Here is a 24,317-nt window from a genome sequence, read left to right on the forward strand (position 1 = left end):
GCTTGACAGACAACAAAGTGAAATGAAAGAAAATAAAAGCAAAATCAAAATGCAGACAATAAAAATAAAAACAGTGCAGACGTTAAAAGTTAAACGAATAAAAGATTTAGCTGAAAGATAAGGTTTATTTATTAAACATAAAGACAACTTTGGATTGTTTTCTTTGTTTACAAATAGAACAAGCACATACTGAAAATGTAGAAATCATAATGTTGTTGGGTTTTTTTTACACTTACATGTTTTTGTTTTTTTTTGTTTTTGTTTTTTTTTACTTTATTTGTATAGCGCTTTTCATACACAAGGCAGACTCAAAGTGCTTGACAGACAACAAAGTGAAATGAAAGAAAATAAAAGCAAAATCAAAATGCAGACAATAAAAATAAAAACAGTGCGGACGTTAAAAGTTAAAAGATTAAAAGATTTAGCTGAAAGCTAAGGTGAACATAAAAGTCTTCAGTCTCGTTTTAAAAGTAGTCCGAGTTGGGGAAAGTCTGACATCTTCAGGAAGTTTATTCCAGCTATGTGTTGCATAGTGACTGAATGATGCTCTCCCTCTCTTGGAACCGCTAACAGATTGGTCTCAGAAGATCTGTTGCGGTTAATAGTATTCTACCTTTATTTGTCGTTTTTTATACTTTCTGAATAAATGATGTGACAATTGCCACGGCCCGCTGCGCTGGGCACGCGCCAGTCCGGCTGCAGCAAGCAGCTGCAATCAACGCACCTGTCGCTGATGAGAAGCCCTGCCTTCGTAAGCCAGCACAACCTGCTATCCTGGGCCAGAACGTAGCGACCTGTCCTGTACAGCAGTGGTCCCCAACCTTTTTGTAGCTGCGGACCGGTAAACGCTTGAAAATTTGTCCCACGGACCGGTGGGGGGTATTTAAAAAAAAATATTTTTTTTTAAATTTTTTTCCATAAAGAAATACAATCATGTGTGCTTACGGACTGTATACCTGCAGACTTTATTGATCTATATTATATATATATATATATATATATATATAGGGGGCGGTATAGCTCGGTTGGTAGAGCGGCTGTACCAGCAACTTGAGGGTTGCAGGTTCGATCCCCGCTTCCGCCATTCTAGTCACTGCCGTTGTGTCCTTGGGCAAGACGCTTTACCCACCTGCTCCCAGTGCCACCCACACTGGTTTAAATGTAACTTAGATATTGGGTTTCACTATGTAAAGCGCTTTGAGTCACTTGAGAAAAAGCGCTATATAAATGTAATTCACTTCACTTCACTTCACTATATTGATATATAATGTATATATTGTGTTTTTTATGTTGATTTAATAAAAAATATTATTATTATTATTTTTTTTAATTTCTTGTGCGGCCCGGTACCAATCGGTCCGCGGACCGGTACCGTCATTTGTCTCGTGTCCCCCTCGTCGCCTTCCAGCAGCGTACCTCCGTTCCCGCGTTACGAGCCGCGTGTCTCGTCTCGCCGTATTACCTCTGCTTCCCTGGCTGCCTCTTGGATCTCGACCTTCCGGCCTGGACACGGACTTTGACGCCTCTCTCCTGCCCTCGACCTCACGTCTGCTCGGTTGGTAGAGCGGCCGTGCCAGCAACTTGAGGGTTCCCGGTTCGATCCCCGCTTGCGCCATCCTAGTCACTGCCGTTGTGTCCTCGGGCAAGACACTTTACCCACCTGCTCCCAGTGCCACCCACACTGGTTTAAATGTAACATAGATATTGGGTTTCACTATGTAAAAGCGCTTTGAGTCACGAGAGAAAAGCGCTATATAAATATAATTCACTTCACTTCACGGACCTCCGAGCATGCCTTGCCCCTCTTGGACTTCCGCCTCTCGCTCAACACTCCCGGTAACACTCAGCACTTAATTCCCACACATAGTCGCACACCATACACTTTTGGTTTCGTCACACTCCATTGCCTTGTTTATTATTTTCTTATTTATATAAATATTATACATATATATATAAATAAACATAGAGTTAAACGACGTCCCCTGTTGTCTGTGCCATCTTCTTCCCCCTGTACAACCGCAACAATAATGTTCATCAGTCGACTCATTGGTGTTCATTTTCAATCTGTCAAGACGAAAAAAATAATATCAAAATCAAATTACAGGATGTTATTTATGTAGTTTGCTCATTTTCCTCCTCTGGTGCACTAACATGTGGTTTATTGTTTTTACATATGTAGCATCACCTACAAAGATACAAATAATTGCTATTGTGACATCTAGTGGACACATTTAGAACAGCAGTGTCTTTCATTCAAAAATATTGGCTCGTTTTTATACTTGATTTATACTCCGCCGCTCCCAGTCTGTGGAACGCTATCCCTGACCACCTGAGGGCACCACAGACTGTGGATGCTTTTAAAAAAGGCTTAAAAAACCTTCTTTTTAAAAAAAAAAAAAAAAAACTTTTTTTAGATATATGCATACTAGTTTTAGCTATTTGGCTGTTCTAGTTTTTATTTTTATTTATTTATTTATTATCTTTTTTTTTTTTTTTTTTTTTAATACTCTGTAGCACTTTGAGGTTGTTTACTCAATATAAAGTGCTTTTTTACTAATAAAAACTATTATTATTATTATTATTACTTGGCAAACTCATCCCGCGGGCCGGATAAAACCTGTTTGCGGGCCTGATCCGGCCCGCGGGCCGTACGTTTCACACCCCTGCACTAGATGGACTAATAATTACAAACAAGATGCCTAGCTTTTGTCATATAGAGCAGGGGTGTCCAAACTTTTTGACCTGAGGGCCGCATTGGGCTAAGAAAATTTAGACGGGGGCCGAAAGCCAACTGCATGTAAAGTAACTATGTATATATATATATATATATATATATATATATATATATATATATATATATATATATATATATATATATATATATATATATATATATATATATATACATATATATATATATATATATATATATATATATATATATATATATATATACATATACATATATATATATATATATATATATATATATATATATATACATATACATATATATATATATATATATATATATATATATATATATATATATATATATATATATATATATATATATATATATATATATATATATATATATATATATATATATATATAGATAGTACTTTATTGATTCCTTCAGGAGAGTTCCCTCAGGAAAATTAAAATATATATGTATATAAATATATATATATATATATATATATATATATATATATATATATATATATATATATATATATATATATATATATATATATATATATATATATATATATATATATATATAAATATATATATATATATATACATATATATATATATATATATATATGTATATATATATATATATATATATATATATATATATATATATATATATATATATATATGTATATACATATATATATATATATATATATATATATATATATATATATATATATATATATATATATATATATATATACATATATATATATATATGTATATATAATTTTTTATTTTTTATATGTGTATATTAATATAATATATATATAATTAAAATTGGATATTAAGAGTATGGGAAAACTCGACTCCTACCTTGTTTACTTCCGTGACGACCTTCTTAAAGTTTTGTAATCAATCAGAAGTATCAAGAAGCTAAAATGCGCCAAACCTTGGTAAGTGTGGAGAGAGTGTTTTGCATTTTTCCCATCATGCATTGTAATGGATTTCAAATGCGTGTAATTTTTGAAATTTTTTATGGTGTTGGGACAATGCTCGCTGAGCAGATTGTGTTATGTGTGAAAACGTGTGTTGACTTTTATGTCAGTTGCATTTTTATTTTTCTTGCACCATGACTAGGGGAGGTTGTTTGGATTGTGTCATATAACTAAATGTTGTGTTATTTCATACACGCATTCAAGTGCCATTGACCTAATTTACTCACATTTTCCGCAAGATAGCAGCGATTTGTAACGTTCGGATATCACTTTTTATATAAGAATGATTTTAAAGCGCTGCACACTGCAATTCTTAATTCAACCCACTCGTGAGGTCTCGCCGGCCAAATTGAAGCACTCCTGTCATATAGAGGATTTTTTAACTAGCGATTGTTGTAAATTCCTAAAAACAGCAGTGTTCCTTTCTAATATAGGATCTTTGATATGCAGTTCCTAAAAACAGCACAGCACTCCTGTCACATAGAGGATCTTTGACTAGCATTTTACATTAGGTGCTTAAAAAAAGCTCCGTAATCTTTGACCAGCAAAAATATAGAGCTTCTATTTTTAATGTAAGACTTTCTACTTTTACTTGTGATTATTAACCACTTTGGTGAAGGCCTCAGCATGAATGACACATTTTTAATTGCATTAACTTCATTTTAAAGTAGCCTAATCATCGGGCATTAATTTCAAGTCACAGTATGTCTGACAATTTACAGAACCTGTCTATGAAACGTGCATTTGTCTGTCTCATTACAAGTGCTCAGGTCCTGAGGGGTGAACAATTGTCCACGGCTGGGTGTTGTCCCGCTGACACAATACGTAGCTATGTGGGTGCAAACATACAATAGGGAAAGGAATGAGAAAATAATTGCCGTCCCTTGGCCGTGTGTGTGTGTGTGTGTGTGTGTGTGTGTGTGTGTGTGTGTGTGTGTGTGTGTGTGTGTGTGTGTGTGTGTGTGTGTGCGAGTGTGTGTGTGTGTGTGTGATGCGCTGGGCTTTTTCCGTGGTTTTAGATTTCTTGTCATGCGAGAGCTACGTGAACTCCAGTGTGGAGCGAGGGGCGTTAGCGTTGAACCCGGCCACAGCTTTCGCGTGTTTACCTTAAAAACAATTTTTTTCTTATTCATATAAAACAGATACTTGAGTCCAAAAAAAAAAAGAAAGAGAGGTGAGCATTATTTTTTTTAAGCCATTTTTTGTAATGATGTTTCAACAGTAATAAGTTGGTTGGTCGGTCATTTTATTTGGAACATGCATACAATACAATCTAATGCAGGGGTCCCCAAACTATGGCCCGCCAGCTTCCAAAATCTGGCCCGAGTAAAAAACAAACAAAAAAATTTTAAAATAATTATAATTTACAAAAAAAAAATTTTTTTTTAAATACACTACCGTTCAAAAGTTTGGGGTCACATTGAAATGTCCTTATTTTTGAAGGAAAAGCACTGTACTTTTCAATGAAGATAACTTTAAATTAGTCTTAACTTTATAGAAATACACTCTATACATTGCTAATGTGGTAAATGACTATTCTAGATGCAAATGTCTGCTTTTTGGTGCAATATCTACATAGGTGTATAGAGGCCCATTTCCAGCAACTATCACTCCAGTGTTCTAATGGTACAATGCGTTTGCTCATTGGCTCAGAAGGCTAATTGATGATTAGAAAACCCTTGTGCAATCATGTTCACACATCTGAAAACAGTTTAGCTCGTTACAGAAGCTACAAAACTGACCTTCCTTTGAGCAGATTGAGTTTCTGGAGCATCACATTTGTGGGGTCAATTAAACGCTCAAAATGGCCAGAAAAAGAGAACTTTCATCTGAAACTCGACAGTCTATTATTGTTCTTAGAAATGAAGGCTATTCCACAAAATTGTTTGGGTGACCCCAAACTTTTGAACGGTAGTGTATATATTTTTGTGTAAATTATATATTTTTTAATCTGCCCTTTCTAGCCCATACATCAATCCATTTTCTAACCCTTGTTATTTTCGGGGTCTCCGAGCCGCTCAGGCATATCATGTTGTCTAAAAAAAATGCCTTTTCTCATCGATAACGTGACGTCATCACGCTAGCGCCGCCGTGTCGGGCAAGTGGGATAAATAAAGGATTATCAAAACGGAGCGTTCCCAGTAGGACTTACTGCACACTAGGGTTGTACGGTATACCGGTATTAGTATAGTACCGCGATACTAATAAATCATTTTCGGTACTATATCGCCTCTGAAACGTACCAGTCCCCCACCACTCCGTGCCCGCGTCACGTCGAGCCATTGCTGGTTTTACGAGCAGAGGAGCATGTTCGGCAGCGCACAATCACTGAGTACTTACAAGCAGACACAGTGTGTGGACAGAAAAGGGAGAACGGACGCATTTTGGCTTAAAAACTAACAATAAAGGTGAAGTTCTAACACTGAATCGTCCTCAGGAAGAGGTGCTTTAAGACATGGCTAGCTAGCTAGCGGCTAACGTCCGGCCGCAGTCGGCAGTGTTTCAGCTACTTCTAAATCACTAATCCTCGCCTCCATGGCGACAAATAAAGTATGTTTCTTACAAGTATCATCCCTGCAGGACGAGGAATAACTAAACATGCTTCACTACACACCGTAGCTCACCGGCGTCAAAATGTAAACAAACGCCATGGGTGGATCTACACCTGAATTCCACTGTAATGATACCAAGTACAGGTACGTATCTAGTCGATACTACTATGATTACGTCGATATTTTTTGGCATCACAACATCTTCTTTCGTTTTGTTTTTTTTATATTATGTTTATAAACTCAGGAAATACGTCCCTGGACAGATGAGGACTTTGAATATGACCAATGTATGATCCTTGGTATCAGATTGATACCCAAATTTGTAGTATCATCCAAGACTAATGTAAAGCACCCAAACAACAGAAGAATAAGTGATTATTACATTTTAACAGAAGTGTAGATAGAACATGTCAAAAGTTAAAGTAAGCAGATTTTAACAGTAAATGAACAAGTGGATTATTAATCAATTTTTACAGCTTGTCCCTCATAATGTTGACAAAATAATAGAGTGATAAATGACACAATATGTTACTGCATACGTCAGCAGACTAAATTAGGAGCCTTTATTTGTTTACTTACTACTAAAAGACAAGTTGTCTTGTATGTTCACTATTTTATTTAAAGGCCTACTGAAAGCCACTACTACCGACCACGCAGTCTGATAGTTTATATATAAATGATGAAATCTTAACATTGCAACACATGCCAATACGGCCGGGTTAACTTATAAAGTGACATTTTAAATCTCCCGGGAAATATCCGGCTGAAACGTCGCGGTATGATGACGTATGCGCGTGACGAAGTCAGCGTAACGGAAGTTATGGTACCCCGTAGAATCCTATACAAAAAGCTCTGTTTTCATTTCATAATTCCACAGTATTCTGGACATCTTTTGCAATTTTTTTAATGAACAATGAAGGCTGCAAAGAAGACAGTTGTAGGTGGGATCGGTGTATTAGCAGCGGACTACAGCAACACAACCAGGAGGACTTTGTTGGAGCGCTAGCCGCATTAGCCGCCGACCTCACCTTGACTTCCTACGTCTCCGGGCCGCCAAACGCATCGGGTGAAGTCCTTCGTCCTTCTGCCGATCGCTGGAACGCAGGTGAGCACGGGTGTTGATGAGCAAATGAGGGCTGGCTGGCGTAGGTGGAGAGCTAATGTTTTTAGCATAGCTCTGTGCAGTCCGGTTGCTAAGTTAGCTTCAATGGCGTCGTTAGCACAGCATTGTTAACCTTCGCCAGCCTGGAAAGCATTAACCGTGTATTTACATGTCCACGGTTTAATTGTATTGTTGATTTTCTATCTATCCTTCCAGTCAGGGGTTTATTTCTTTTGTTTCTATATGCAGTTAAAGCAAGATGCTATCACGTTAGCTCCGTAGCTAAAGTGTTTCGTCGATGTATTGTCGTGGGGATAAAAGTCACTGTGAATGTCCATTTCGCGTTCTCGACTCTCATTTTCAAGAGGATATAGTATCCGAGGTGGTTTAAAATACAAATCCGTGATCCACAATAGAAAAAGGAGAGAGTGTGGAATCCAATGAGCCAGCTTGTACCTAAGTTACGGTCAGAACGAAAAAAGATACGTCCATCACTGCCTCTCAAGTCATTCACTGTAACGTTCCTCATCTACGAATCTTTCATCCTCGCTCAAATTAATGGGGTAATCATCACTTTCTCGGTCCGAATCTCTCTCGCTCCATTGTAAACAACGGGGAATTGTGAGGAATACTAGCTCCTGTGACGTCACGCTACTTCCGCTACAGGCAAGGCTTTTTTTTTATCAGCGAGCAAAAGTTGCGAACTTTATCGTCGATTTTCTCTACTAAATCCTTTCAGCAAAAATATGGCAATATCGCGAAATGATCAAGTATGACACATAGAATGGATCTGCTATTCCCGTTTAAATTAAAAAAAATCATTTCAGTAGGCCTTTAAGGACTAATTTGCAATAATAAACATATGTTTAATGTACCCTAAGATTTTTTATTAAAATAAAGCCAATAATGCAATTTTTTTTTGTGGTCACCTTTATTTAGAAAAGTAGCGAAATAATTTTTGTACCGGTACCAAAATGTCGGTATCGGGACAACACTACTGCACACACTTTTAAACGCTCTAAATTCCAGCATCAAGGCTAGATTTTGGACAACAGACTTGCAATACAATTTTGTGGGACCCTTGAAAGTGTTTGAAAAAGGGAGTATAACCACTGTGGCCTGTGAATGTTGTTTTCCTTCTTTGTCCACTTAGCTGTTCAGTGAGCAAAGTGGAGAACAATGCTCCTAAAAACAATGGACAACTGAGTCAACAGCTCAGTGATCTCAAAGGATTCTGGGAATGGGCAGTTTCATTTTCCTCCTCCAGGGAGCAAGGCTCGTTTGGCTGGCTGGCTGCAGAGGGCTCGGGGGTCCGTCCCTATCAACCAGCGCCAATGTAAACACAGAAATTCCGTCCCAATTAGAAACGCTAAATGCATTGGACTCGGTACACTACAAGGGCCGGGGCCCCGTGCAATTAATGCAGCTCGGGCTCCCGCTGGCTTCCTCGGATGGCTGGGATGGTTGGGATGTATACAATTTCAGTTCAAGGCCGGCGAGTGGAAGTCTGATTGGGCAGGTTGGACTCATCATGGAAATATAAACACAGGGGATGAACTTGGGGGCTTTTGGGGTGAGGCGGGGGTGGGCGGGTGGAGGTTTTCTTTGGGTCAGTCATGCGGGGTTGCGCCGCGGCAGGCCGGGAAGATATGTGAGGTGAGGGCGTCCTTTGAGGAGGAACAACCGTTCAACAACAGACCTGCTCCTTTGTCTTTAAACCCGCTAGGGATGATGTTCCAAACCGGTTCTCCCGGTTGTTCGATAAGAAATGAACCAATTCCATGGACTCGAATCCCTTTTTGAGAACCGGGTCCCATTATCGTGGCCACTATAGTAAAGAAAAAGAGTTGGTTCTTTATTCGAATCCCTGGGAACTAATCCCTTTTTTTTTAACTAGGAAATGCCCTGTGGCACGTCCCAGGAAATGACGTAGCTCAGTCATTGGGCGGCAGATAAAGAAAGCAGCAACAACAATGGACCGGAAAAAAACGCCTCAAGGCATCCGCAAGGTGTCCTAATCACTTGGCCCGGCCCCAGGTGTATAAAATCAAGCACCTAGGCATGGAGACTGTTTCTACAAACATTTGTGAAAGAATGGGCCGCTCTCAGGAGCTCAGTGAATTCCAGCGTGGAATTGTCATAGGATGCCACCTGTGCAACAAATCTAGTCATGAAATTTCCTCGCTCCTAAATATTCCGGGTTTGGAGGTGGCCTGGAGAACTGTACATTTCGGACTGCATTGTGCCGAATGTGAAATTTGGTGGAGGAGGAATTATGATGTGGGGTTGTTTTTCAGGAGTTGGGCTTGTGCCCCTTAGTTCCAGTGAAAGGAACTTTGAATGCTCCAGGAGACCAAAACATTTTGGACAATGTTGCGTCAGACCAGTCTTCCTCTCAGGGAATAAAAGTCACCGGTCAAGCCTAAATTTTTTCAGATGACATATATGTTGAGTAAGAAGGACCATCAAGACAGAATAGGAATATTATCACGTTTTACTAAAGTTGTAGGAGACCAGTCTTACAGTGCGTCGTTAATAGCAGCATCTAGAAGGGGTCTAAAAATCAAACGGGAAGAGACAGCTTATTGAACATGAAAACAGCCCCCACCCTGCCCAGAAAGGAACACAGCCTCATTGTTCTAATACAGATAAGGTAAAAAGGGAGTACATCATACTCCCAATACACATTCCAACACTTTAAGGTAAGACACAGAGTTTACTTGCGGACATAAGATTCTAGCACAAAGTGTACACATGGGCAAATATTAGCTGCTTTAAACATGACTATGAATAAAGAATGAACTCTTTAAAATATATGCATTCTCCAAGACAATTATATGCTCTCAACTAGAGATGTCCGATAATATCGGCCTGCCGATATTATCGGCTGATAAATGCTTTAAAACGTAATATCGGAAATTATCGTTATCGTTTTTTTTATTATCGGTATCGTTTTTTTGTTTTTCTTACCCACATATGCGGTCCTCTCCAAGGTTTCTCATAGTCATTCACATTGACGTCCCACTGGGGTGAGTTTTTCCTTGCCCGTATGTGGGCTCTGTACCGAGGATGTCGTTGTGGCTTGTACAGCCCTTTGAGACACTTGTGATTTAGGGCTATATAAATAAACATTGATTGATTGATTGATTTTTTTTGTGTGTATTAAATCAACATAAAAAACACAAGATACACTTACAATTAGTGCACCAACCCAAAAAACTCCCTCCCCCATTTACACTCATTCACACAAAAGGGTTGTTTCTTTCTGTTATTAATATTGTGGTTCCTACATTATATATCAATATATATCAATACAGTCTGCAAGGGATACAGTCCGTAAGCACACATGATTGTGCGTGCTGCTGGTCTACTAATAGTACTAACCTTTAACAGTTAATTTTACTCATTTTCATTCATTACTAGTTTCTATGAAACTGTTTTTATATTGTTTTACTTTCTTTTTTATTCAATAATCATTTATTTATTTATTTATCTTATTTCATTTATTTTATTTTTTAAAAAAGGACCTTATCTTCACCATACCTGGTTGTCCAAATTAGGCATAATAATGTGTTAGTTCCATGACTGTATATATCGGTTGATATCTGTATCGGTTGATATCTGTATTGGTAATTAAGGGTTTGGTCAATATCGGAATATCGGATATCGGCAAAAAGCCATTATCGGACATCCTTACTCTCAACCTTGTGGGAACAGTTTGGAGCGGGCCCCTTCCTCTTCCGACATGACTGTGCACCAGTGGACAAAGCAAGGTCCATAAAGACATGGATGACAAGAGTCTGGTGTGGATGAGCTTGACTGGCCTGCACAGAGTCCTGACCTGAACCCGATAGAACACCTTTGAGATTAATTAGAACGGAGACTGAGAGCCAGGCCTTCTTGACCCCTAGCTAACTGACAGAAAACCAACACATTTAGCTGAACTGCACCAATTTTGTTAACCAGAAGCTTGTGGATGGCTACCAAAAGTGCCTTATTGCAGTGAAACATGCGGATGGACATGTAACCAAATTAAACATTGCTGTATGTATACTTTTGACCCAGCAGATTTGGTCACATTTTCAGTAGACCCATAATAAATTCATAAAAGAACCAAACTTCAGTAATGTTTTTTGTGACCAACAAGTATGTGCTCCAATCACTCTATCACAAAAAAATAAGAGTTGTAGAAATAATTAGAAACTCAAGAGAGCCATGACATTATGTTCTTTACAAGTGTATGTCAACTTTTTACCACAACTGTATTTTTATAATCAGCCTGACCTAAGCCTAAGGTTTATGTGTTAGTAAATAAATAATAATAAACACAGGGTTGTGTATCATTTGACAAGGTTGTTAACTATAGGTTGGTTAGATATAATTATTTAATAGGATTAAAAACAAGAGTAAGATTACTAATTCCACGTTATTATTTGAGCCCCTCTGTAGTGGAAAAATTGGGCCCCAAGGTCAAAAGGATTAAGAACCCCTGGCCCCTGGACCAACTCTTCCAAGTGTTCCAAAATGTGTGCTCACTCTGGCCAGTCATCCCATGCCTGGGCCCACTTAGCACCCAAAGCAGGCTTATTGTGGGTACAACCCAAGACGGTTTGCTAACAGAGCTCTCACTCCATTGCGTCTAATGAAAATCCATACTAAACATTTAGCGCTGTGTGAGAAAGGCTGGAAATTCAATAAGACGCTTAACACAATTGATCAATGACAGGAAGAGCCAATCGAACGCGGCGGCGTAAAGAAAACGATGAATGATTCTGTGTTTTAAATGTGTGCATTTGGCTAAAACTTTGCTGCGGTGTCAGCAGCCCGTGTGCACAGATTGGTGGAAAATGGCGCTCCGGAGCCAAAATCTAATCCAATGCCGCGCTTTTCTTTTTCCGCACGGATTGTCTCTCAGGAGGCGTCTCGGCCGAGGTATGGCTGGACTTGGCTGTCGATAGTAAACTAATCTGCAGGCTGCGAGGCACAGGAAGTAGATCTCATTAGTGCTCATTGGACTGTCTTCTAAGGAAACTTTCATCTTTGGACAGCGGGCCTAATGTCACTTACTAGCTGCGGGTTTAATGGTCGACTGCAAGATGTCTGATATAGACAAGTGAGCCATGAACGAGTGAGGTCATGAGTGGGATGCTGTTGTTTTAACACGTGAACTGCTGAAGTTGTTTTGCCACGTATTCACTTTGATGAACATTGCCTCGTATAAAATACCATATATTGTTTTACGTTAACATTCTGCTATTTTTTTTTAAGTGGGATTAATTGTGCATAAAAAGCTTCACACACTTATTTCCAGCTCCAGTTCTTACTGTGCATCTTCACAGGACTCTTTTACTATACAACTAAATGGAGAGGTGCTGCCATCCTGCGGCAAAATTTGGCAATTACAATTAAACGTGTCTTCCACTTTGATTTTTTACATTGTTCACAACATGTAAACGTTTTTCCACCTTAAGCTACTTTATTGTAGTGACTGATATGAATAAATAAGTTAGTGGGGATGAAAACATTAACAGGACTACGGTTAAATAAAAAGACACTTATTTAAATTTACGGTTTTCATTGCAAAAAATATGTCCAAAAAGGACTAACAGTCGTTTTTTAAACTTAATCTGTTGGTTGTTTTTTATTTATTATTTAATCAGTATAATTATTTATTTATTTTATTCGTTGTGTGTGGCCCTTTAAAATATGACAGCAGGTGAGGTGAGTGACGTCAGTGAGTGAGTGGGCGAGAGAAGTGAGGGAGCGGTAATCATAGACATCTTATAAGTAGACCAGGGGTGTCCAAACTTTTTCCACTGAGGGCCGCACACTGAAAAATCAAAGCAAGCGGGGGCCATTTTGATATTTTTTATTTTAAAAACCAATACAATATATGTATAAAAAATATACATGTAGGCCTCCTCCACTCAGGCTTGATCCCGGGGACCCCAAAGGGTTTTGGTCAAAAAAATATTAAAAATGTGTCATTATTCAGTATTATTATTTGTATTATTATTCAAGTTTTAAATCTCTAGATAAACATTAGGTCTATCTGTCAATATAACGGTTTTAAAGATTTAAGTTGTATGCTCTTGTTGTCAAAGAAAACCCTGTTTTTTTATGGAAAAAATACAAAATATGCAATATTTTCACACAATAACATTTTTAAGTGGAATATTTGAGATTATATAATAATTGGAGCCTTAAAAAGGTCAATAACTCGTAACAACATTGATTTTAATTCATTATTATTTTTTGAGCAATGACACTTAAAAACAAATCACACTAAAATTATTGGGGATCCAAATAATTATAGTGTTAAAAAATAAATTCTATTTTTTTTTTACTGTTTACTTTTAACACAATAATCTCGAGATCAACTTCAGATCTAATTATACGTTTTATTGTTGTTTATGTTTTTCGTTTGTTCGTTTTAGGCCCTTCTTTATAAAAAAAAAACAGCTCAGTTTTTTATATGGCAAACACAAAATATGCAACATTTTCCCCCAAAATATCTCAGATGTGACGCAATTGGAGCCTTGAATAGGTCAATAATTCATAATGACATTGAAGAAAGAAACAGCCTGCATGGCAGCTTTGTGTTATTAGAGTATACATTGCCACATTTTCTTGTTACATTTCACCTGTTTGCTCTTTTATACCACTTATCATGTTTTTAATTGTTTTCAATCGTATTTTTAAAATGTGCCGCGAGGCCGTTAAAAAATGACCTGCGGGCCACAAATGGCCCCCGGGCCGCACTTTGGACACCCCTGATGTAAATAATTCAATGGGATTATCTTGTGTGATGACTGTATTATGATGATAGTATATATGATAGTATATATCTGTATCATGAATCAATTTAAGTGGACCCTGACTTAAACAAGTTGAAAAACTTATTCGGGTGTTACCATTTAGTGGTTAATTGTACGGAATATGTACTTCACTGTGCAACCTACTAATAAAAGTCTCAAAATCAATCAAAGCAGTGGAAGATATATTAGGATTGAATTCAGAACATATAGGATATAAAGCAATATACACATATTTTAAAAACACTGGTTTAAATAAAATAATATAGAATAGGGGTCCATCTCGGTTCACATTCTATTACAGTAGGTGGCGGTAATGCACACCACAAGGTTGCTTGCCAACGGCCATAAAAAACACAAAAGAAGAAGAAGAAGAAGTGACAGACCGACTACATTGAAAACGGATATCCGGTTCAGTTCAGGAAGTATTCCTTGTTTTTGTTTTCCCGACTGGGACGTTTCGACGCATCCCCGCGCTTCTTCATCAACATTCACCCACTTTCACTTTACATTCAATATGGGATGCGATGGGGGAACTATTCCTAAAAGACACGAGTTGGTAAAAGGGCCCAAAAAAGTCGAAAAGGTGAGTTACGAGGACAAACTGTCGGGTCGCTTACTAGCTTGTAGCTCGGGGCTAACGTACACGTCATAAACATGTCTGTTTATTTGGTCAATATCGAGCGAATCTAATCCAGATATTTAAATATAAACGTATATAATATAACCTATGTTAGTGTCAGTTTGCTCTGGCGTTGGACATGTTTACTTACTTGTCGCTTACTTTCTCTTTTATAAACAGCAATTGATAAGACAAACTTACCACACCGAGGTGCTGGCATTTGATAAAAGTCGACGATAAACCAATGCATAACAAAACATCTAATAACACATAGTATTGTTTATCGAGAGAGCTTGTGTCGTTTCAATGTCATCATAAAGTGGATTCGGACAATGTTGTTTGTAGCGGTTAAATATGTGGTTCAACGATTCGTTTTAACTTCGATTCGATTGGGAATTTGTGGTTGCAGATACGATTCCTGGACGATCATATTAGAGAACGATAAGATCCAAAATGTTTCAGTGAGTTAAAATCGATTCTGTAGCTTTTTTTTTAATAGAAAAAACAAGTATCAACCAGTTTTACAGTTGAGTTTGTTTGGAACATGCATGCATACAACATGATGCATCACAATTTCCAGTTTCTCTATTCAACGTGTTCGAAAAGGAGTAGGAAGAAGCAGAGCTTATTTGTTTGGAACATGCATGCATACAACATGATGCATCACAATTTCCAGTTTCTCTATTCATCGTGTTCGAAAAGGAGTAGGAAGAAGCAGATCTTATTTAATCCTACCCCTTTTTCCTTTACATATCAGTTGCTAAAACGTTTGTTCACTTCCTGTTCTCAATTTATTCACAATATACTCCATAAGTAATAACACTCAAATAAATATATAATAATTGGTGAAGTAAGTTATATTTCATACAGTGAGATGAGTAAGATTATCTTGAAAATGAATGGATGGATGAGATAAATTCAGAATGTTTATCATGGTTCTTCTTTTTTGTACTTTGTAAAGACTTTAAGTTTGAAGAGTTTCTTGAAGTGGATCATATTAGTACATTGTTAGATTTCATCAATTTGCTTAATCCATTCCATCATTTAATTCCACATACTAATATACTGAAGGTCTTTAGTGTTGTACGTGCGTACAAATGTTTAAAATTACATTCCTCCTCTTTTGTTGAGAAGAATTGTTGTATAGTCTTGGGTAGCAGATTATAGTTTGCTTTGTGTATAATTTTAGCTGTTTGCAAATTCACTATGTCGTGGAATTTCAGTATTTTCGATTCAATGAACAAAGGGTTTGTATGTTCTCTATGTCCAACATTATGTATTATTCTAACTGATCTTTTTTGTAACACCGTTAATGAACGAAGTGTACTTTTGTACTTATTTCCCCATATTTCTGCACAATAACTCAGATAACAGGTAACACTAGCGGGCAGTAGAGAATATGGAGTGATTTTTCAATCAATCAATCAAAGTTTATTTATCTAGCCCTAAATCACGAGTGTCTCAAAGGGCTGCACAAGCCACAACGACATCCTCAGATCCCAAGTTTCAGATTTTTGGTCTAGAACATGTTTTGCTTTATTCATTATTGACGTGTTTCTTGCGACTTTATGTTGCATATTTTTTACATGCGATTTCCAGTTCAATTTATCATCAATCATTATACCTAGAAATTTGGTTTCATTTACTATTTCAATTTCTGTGAAATAAATACTGAATACTGCAGGCGAAGTTTCCTATATTTCTGTTATTTCTTGTAAGGGAATTGTGGGTAATTGAATTACGGATACAACCAACCAAGTAAACAACAATAAATGGTCAATGCATTCACATCTTATCTAAATAAGGTGCCACCAACACTTTAGGTTGAATTAAAGCTTTTCTGCTCACATTGTCAATATTTAAGCCATTTTCAATAAAAACTACAGTACTACGCATTTCAACAGTAAATGTACCTGCTGCTTTTGCTTTTGTTTTTTTAACATAAAATAATACCAAAGTAATATAAAAACAAAGTACAATCAACATCTCTTCAGGTTGAATTACAGGTATATTTACCTGCTAATTTTACTGTTGTTTTTTGACATATGAATAATACAAATACAAAATACGTTAGTATAAAGAAGATGCAGATTAATAAATGAGCAGCTGTTTGACCAGCTACTACTCTCATTTTGAAAAATAGTTACAATAGCAGAGAAAAGTCACAACAAATGCAAATGCCTCAACACAACAACTTTCAGCTATAACGTAATTGCAAAAGCCACAGCAAATACAAACGCCACAACACAACAACATGAAGCCATGATCACACAACAACTATATGCCAAAACACAACGATACAAAGACGTAGCGGAGGTGACAGCAGGCAAGTTTCAGTGACTCACCGACTTCCTCAGACAGAAAGTTGAAAATGGTGTAAAAATGAAGTTTAAAAACTAAGTGAAGTGTGAGCACTTTTTCAGTCATAAATAAAAAATGTTTTACTTTTTCATTAATACTAATATACTATGTTCAGGAAGTCGGTTCATTGCCATAACTTGCTCTGCGGTGAGTCTGTTGCGTCCTTTGTTGCTTAAATATAATTGTGTTGTGGCTTTTGCAATGGGGCTGTAGCTGAAAGTTGTGGTGTTGTAATATATGATATTGTCTTATGGTGTTTACATTTGTTGTGACCTTTCTCGCTATCCGCCATTCTTGTTTTGCCGACTGATGGCGACGACGCCACAGACAGGCAGACAGACTTGAATAACGTTTAATGTCCATATCAATAAAAGTATTAAGCGTCATATAAAGTCTACCTTCCTTAAGTCCAATGTTTCTCGATTGTTTGATTTCCTTTTAAAACGAGATAGGCTCCAGCACCCCCGCGACCCCGAACGGGACAAGCGGTAGAACATGGATTGATGGATGGACGATGTTGGACTGATAGCTATCTTTTGGAAGGCAAATTTGCCGAGCACAGATCGATTTACTTGAATCTAAGGAATATAAATCGATACATCGATTCATTGTTAAACCCCTGATGTTGTCTTAATTGCGCCTAGGTTGACAAAAATGCAGAGTTGGCTGCCAAATGGAAATATTGTGCCCTAAGTCAGGAGAAACTCAGACGTCCAATCGTTTCCTGTGAACTGGGAAGGTCAGAGAAATTTTATAATTTTTTTGAATTGTTCAAATGTGCACACTACACTCCGTTAAGCCAACATGATTATTTGTTTTAGGCTTTATAACAAAGATGCTGTCATTGAATATCTTCTGGATAAGTCTGCTGAGAGACCGAATGCGGAGGCTGTCACACATATCCGTGGAACTAAGGTATGCTTATTTGTTTTCATATTGTTTTACTTACAAAATGCTGAGTATGGACACATTGTGTCCATGATTAGTACTTGGAATTATATGGAACTATTTGATCTTTTTTGTTCTGTAGGACATAAAAGAACTCAACTTGACTGATAACCCTGTATGGGAGGGAGAAAGAAGGAACACCAAAGGAGACAGATATGAAGACATCCATTGTGGAATGTTTATTTGCCCTGTTGTCGGGTTAGAGATGAACGGCAGGCACAGGTAACAACAAGCGCTACACAACGGAATATTATGCATGAAAACACAATGGGCCCGATCGACTAAGATACAAATAGCGTGTGTAAACTAAAAAAAAATGCCTGTACTATTAGTAGGTGTGTTGCGTGTGATCTACTAAGACTTCATGTACAATTGATAACAAGTCCAAAAGTGGTGCCGACCGCCTTATTTTAGTGAGGATTGTGCGTGTGCTAAGCGGCTTCGCCATGTACTGCACATTCATGTTATGCTCTACAACCTTACTTTTTTGCAATGTTGTTGAAAAACAGCAATCACAATATATACAACAGGAACTAATTTTAGCACACAGATGGTGCGCTTTCATTCATATGTTTGGAATAATCCATTCGCAAGAAAATGCATTTTGCAAGGAATTTTTTTCATATAGGAAGTATGTTACAAATATATTTCCTAAATAGAAAAAAATGAACATCACAAAAAAAAAAACCAGCAGACATCAAAACACATCGATTTGTTTTAATCAGCCCCCAAAATCATCCAGCAGCTATAAAATTATAAATTGATATTGCTGAACAGACAACATGTCTATTATGTTTTATCAACGACAGTTTAAATATGTTGACACAAACACGAAGAACAAATTATTGTCTGCCCCCAGCTGTGTTAGTTTGCATGTCCTTTCTAGACATACTAAATAAAGATTGTATTTGCATCTTCTCCTCCCAGTATTCTGGGCGTTCTGATGATTAGCGAATAAACTGCATATTCATGAATCCAGACATGCTAAATTGATTGTTTTCCTTATTTTGCTGAAGAGACGCAATCTTCAGCACACAAGCTTAGTAGATGAGCTTTGTGTGTGCTATCAAGTTTGCACGTGTTCTCGTACACGCAAACCTTTAGTGCTGTATTTTCCGGACTATATATATATATATATATATATATATATATATATATATATATATATATATATATATATATATATATATATATATATATATATATATATATATATATATATCGGACTATAAGCCGCAGATATTTATGAGTTATTTGAGTTATTTAAATGAGTTATTTACACTCGAAGATTTTGTAAATGTTTATTTACATACCTTACTTGTTCCCAAACCGTGTCTGTAACACTGCAGTAAAACGACTGATCAAACAAAACAGAAGTCATCGTCAAGGATCCACTAGCTGCGGAAGCTAGCTCTCCAATCACCTAACCCAGTGGTCGGAAACCCAAAATGTCGAAAGAGCCATATTGGACCAAAAATTTAAAAAAACATGACACAACACATGATGTCTATATTAGCTTTCTATAAAAAAAATACTTTGTGTCGCAGACTGACGCAAATGTTGAAATTTACTACACATTACAACATTGGAAAACATTAGTAAAATGGAGGCTTCTCAGAGCGTGAGATAACGTCTGGAAATTACTGGCTTAGAGTAGCCAAAGGTATAGATGTGTGTGTCCAAGTTAAAGGAAACGGCAGACTGTTTTCTTCTAATGGATTTATTACAATCTTTGCAAACTGGGTAACGTTTGCTGTGGTCTGGAACAACATGGCACACAATGCAGCCAATATTACATACAGATAATGTGTCATGAGACATGCAAATATCAATTAAATACACATAGCACATTGATTGATTGATTGAGACTTTTATTAGTAGGTTGTACAGTGAAGTACATATTCCGTACAATTGACCACTAAATGGTAACACCCGAATAAGTTTTTCAACTTGTTTAAGTCGGGGTCCACTTAAATTGATTCATGATACAGATATATACTATCATATATACTATCATCATAATACAGTCATCACACAAGATAATCACAATTAATTATTTTTATGTCAGACCCACTCGACATCCATTGCTTTCGGTCTCCCCTAGAGGGGTGGGGGGTTACCCACATATGCGGTCCTCTCCAAGGTTTCTCATAGTCATTCACATTGACGTCCCACTGGGGTGAGTTTTCCTCGCCCGTATGTGGGCTCCGTACCGAGGATGTCGTTGTGGCTTGTACAGCCCTTTGAGACACTTGTGATTTAGGGCTATATAAATAAACATTGATTGATTGATTGATTATTTACAATCAGGGGTGTGGAGGGGGGGGGGGTTAGGATATGGACATCAAGTAGTGGACATAGAGAGAGAGAGAGAGAGAGAAATCAGAAGGCATAAGAAAAAGTATCTGCATTTGATTGTTAGCAATCCGGGGAGGGTGTTAGTTTAGGGTTGTAGCTGCCTGGAGGTGAACTTTTATTGCGGTTTTGAAGGAGGATAGAGATGCCCTTTCTTTTATACCTGTTGGGAGCGCATTCCACATTGATGTGGCATAGAAAGAGAATGAGTTAAGACCTTTGTTAGTTCGGAATCTGGGGTTAACATGGTTAGTGGAGCTCCCCCTGGTGTTGTGGTTAGGGCGGTCATTTACGTTAAGGAAGTAGTTTGACATGTACTTCGGTATCAGGGAGGTGTAGCGGATTTTATAGACTAGGCTCAGTGCAAGTTGTTTAACTCTGTCCTCCACCTTGAGCCAGCCCACTTTAGAGAAGTGGGTAGGAGTGAGGTGGGATCTGGGGTGGAGGTCTAGCAGTAACCTGACTAGCTTGTTCTGAGATGTTTGGAGTTTAGATTTGAGGGTTTTGGAGGTGCTAGGGTACCAGGAGGTGCATGCGTAATCGAAAAAGGGTTGAACGAGAGTTCCCGCCAGAATCCTCAAGGTGCTTTTTTGTTGACCAGAGAGGAGATTCTGTAGAGAAATCTTGTTCGTTGGTTAACCTTTTTGATTACCTTGGTTGCCATTTTATCACAGGAAAGGTTAGCCTCTAGAATGGAACCTAGGTAGGTGACCTCATCTTTCCTGGTGATAACAATGTCACCCACTTTTATGGTGAAGTCATTGACTTTCTTGAGGTTGATGTGGGACCCAAACAGGATGGATTCTGTTTTACCCAAGTGTATGGATAGCTTGTTGTCAGCGAGCCAGGTGCAAGTTCTACAGAGCTCAGCACTGAGGATTTTCTCCACCTGTGACTTGTCCTTGCCGGATACCAGCAGGGCAGAGTCATCCGCAAACAAAAACAATTCACAGTCGCATGCCGATGACATGTCGTTTATGTATATTAGGAACAGAAAAGGTCCCAATATACTGCCTTGGGGGACTCCACAGCTCACCGAGAGGGGGGGGGGACACGGTGCCGTTCACCTCTACCACCTGCTCCCTCCCCTCCAAGTAAGATTGCATCCAGCTCCATGAGTTTTTGTTAAATCCGATTGCTCTGAGCTTATCCAACAGTATAGCGTGGTTAACGGTGTCAAAGGCCTTCTGAAGGTCCAGCATGACCATGCCGCAGTATTTGCCCGCATCCACCTCATGTTTGATGTGGTCGGTCAGATAAAGAAGGCATGTGTCAGTGGAGTGGTTAGTTCTGAAGCCGGATTGGAATTTGTACATGAGTTTATTAGTGGCAAGGTAACTATCGACCTGTTCATAAACAATTTTTTCCATTACTTTCTAAATGGAACTGAGAATAGAAACAGGTCGGTAGTTGCCAGGTTCCAATTTGCTTCCTTTTTTTTTAAAGTATAAGTAAACATAAGATCTAGGCCCCTTGCATACTCAGGTAGTTGCCAGGTTCCAATTTGCTTCCTTTTTTTTTTTAAGTATAAGTAAACATAAGATCTAGGCCCCTTGCATACTCAGGTAGTTCGCACGCTGATGCTGTACAACATAAGTAAAGGAAATTAAATGAGCTCAAATATACGCTGCTTTTTTAACCTGTAAAGCACTTTGGTTCAATTTAAAAGTTGTCGTAAAGGTGCTATGTAAATAAAGTTGACTTGACTTTGCGAATAAAAATTCACAAATTAAAAAAAAACGCAGGGTTCAAAGCATTGAAAAAAGTAGGCGCTTAGAGTCTGGAATTGACGGTAGATGAGGCCCACAATGTACAATATTTGATGTTCCTGATTGTTTTGATTTTCAGGTTCTGCTACCTGCAGAGCTGCGGTTGTGTCTTCTCAGACCGTGCCCTCAAGGAGGTCAAGACAGAAATCTGCCACAAGGTGAGGAGCAGATACACTTTTAGCCGCTGGCAATTTTGCGAATTTTGGATACGCTGAATAGCCTATCTTTTCATATAAATGTCTATTTAGCTCAGTGCTTCTCAATTATTTTCTGTTGCGCCCCCCTAGAAAGAAAGAAATATTTTGCGCCCCTCCACTCTCTACAGTGACTATAACTAATATAATTTGTCTATAGAATTGTTATAACTATACTCCTACATAAAACATTGTATCTTTTTTTAGCATTAAACGAAACAGCACACCAGCCTTTCCTCGTCTCCCACCATGGTTACAGTAAAGCCAAGCACATATTCATATTCTGTAATGGAAATAAAGCATGTTCCCGGAGGTCCCACGCCCCCCAGGGGGCCCGCCCCACCATTTGAGAAGGACTGATCTAGCTGAACGGTACACTAAGCCATTTCCAGACTACCTTTTTCAGGTAACACATACACCTGATATAATGTCAAAATTGGAAAAATATGAATGTACAATAACAAGAATATTTATGAATATATAGGAATTTAACTTATTCAAGAGGTGGAGTGAATGCCTTTTTTTCCATTCAATACAGTTTCTATGAATTACAAAAATATGTTGTTACCGTATTTTTCGGGCTACAGGGCGCACTGGATTATAAGGCGCACTGCCGATGAATGGTCTATTTTTTATCTTTTTTCATATATTGGGCGCAACAGATTATAGGGCGCATTATTATTATTATCTTTTTCTAAATTCAAAACACTTCTTTGTGGTCTACATCAGTGTTTTTCAACCACTGTGCCGAGGCACACTAGTGTGCCGTGAGATACAGTCTGGTGTGCCGTGGGAGATGATCTAATTTCACCTAATGGGTTAAAAATATGTTTTGCAAACCAGTAATTGTAGTCTGCAAATGATTTGTTGTTGTTGAGTGTCGGTGCTGTTTAGAGCTTGGCATAGTAACGGTGTAATACTCTTCCATATCAGTAGGTGGCAGCCGGTAGCTAATTGCTCTGTAGATGTCGGGAAGCTAAAAAGGTGTCTAATGCTTAAACCAAAAATAAACAAAAGGTGAGTGCCCCTAAGAAAAGGCATTGAAGCTTAGGGAAGGCTATGCAGAACGAAACTAAAACTGAACTGGCTACAAAGTAAACAAAAACAGAATGCTGGACGACAGCAAAGACTTACTGTGGAGCAAAGACGGCGTCCACAAAGTACATCCGAACATGACATGACAATCAACAATGTCCCCACAAAGAAGGATAAAAACAACTGAAATATTCTTGATTGCTAAAACAAAGTAAATGCGGGAAATATCGCTCAAAGGAAGACATGAAACTGCTACAGGAAAATACCAAAAAAAAATAGGAGCGCAAGACAAGAACTAAAACACTACACACGTGAAAACAGCAAAAAACTCAAAATAAGTCACGGCGTGATGTGACAGGTCGAGACAAGAGCTGTATTGATGTATGGTTTGTTATGGTTTAAAGTCATATCCAACAATTACGACAACGACTTTTTACTGTCAACCGAGTTTCGCTTTTTAATGATTTCTGCTGGCGGTGTGCCTCCAAATTTTTTCAATGCAAAAAATGTGCCTTTGCTCAAAAAAGGTTGAAAAACACTGGTCTACATAACATGTAATGGTGGTTCTTTGGTCAAAATGTTGCTTAGATGATGTTTTACAGATCATCTTCAAGCCGCTTTATGACAGTCACTTCCAGATGCCCCGTTTAGTGGGTGGTCTTATTTACGTGGCTCACCTTCGACAGCGTCTTCTCCCCGTCATCTTTGTTGTAGCGGTGTAGCGTGCAAGGACGGGAGTGGAAGAAGTGTCAAAAAATAGAGCTAATGGTTTTAGTGACATTCAGACTTTACTTAAATCAATAACGGAGCAGCATCTCCTCATCCGGAAACAATCACACCAAAAATGTGTCCCGTGAAAA

At 37.9% G+C, this 24,317-nt stretch overlaps 1 protein-coding gene across 1 annotated transcript in view; it reads left to right on the forward strand.

Moving 5' to 3' along the window:
• The first annotated feature begins 14,568 nt into the window (after nucleotides 1–14,568).
• The window catches only part of rtf2 (replication termination factor 2), a 50,389-nt gene continuing 40,640 nt past the window's right edge, over nucleotides 14,569–24,317 (forward strand). Inside the window, exons 1-5 of the mRNA XM_062038332.1 lie at nucleotides 14,569–14,759; nucleotides 17,801–17,895; nucleotides 17,978–18,071; nucleotides 18,187–18,326; nucleotides 22,308–22,386. Of these exons, the coding sequence (XP_061894316.1) occupies nucleotides 14,691–14,759; nucleotides 17,801–17,895; nucleotides 17,978–18,071; nucleotides 18,187–18,326; nucleotides 22,308–22,386 (477 nt within the window). The 5' untranslated portion in view covers nucleotides 14,569–14,690. The remainder of the gene's footprint in view (nucleotides 14,760–17,800; nucleotides 17,896–17,977; nucleotides 18,072–18,186; nucleotides 18,327–22,307; nucleotides 22,387–24,317) is intronic.

This window comes from Entelurus aequoreus, linkage group LG26 (genome assembly GCF_033978785.1).
Source record: "Entelurus aequoreus isolate RoL-2023_Sb linkage group LG26, RoL_Eaeq_v1.1, whole genome shotgun sequence".
Lineage (NCBI taxonomy): Eukaryota > Metazoa > Chordata > Actinopteri > Syngnathiformes > Syngnathidae > Entelurus > Entelurus aequoreus.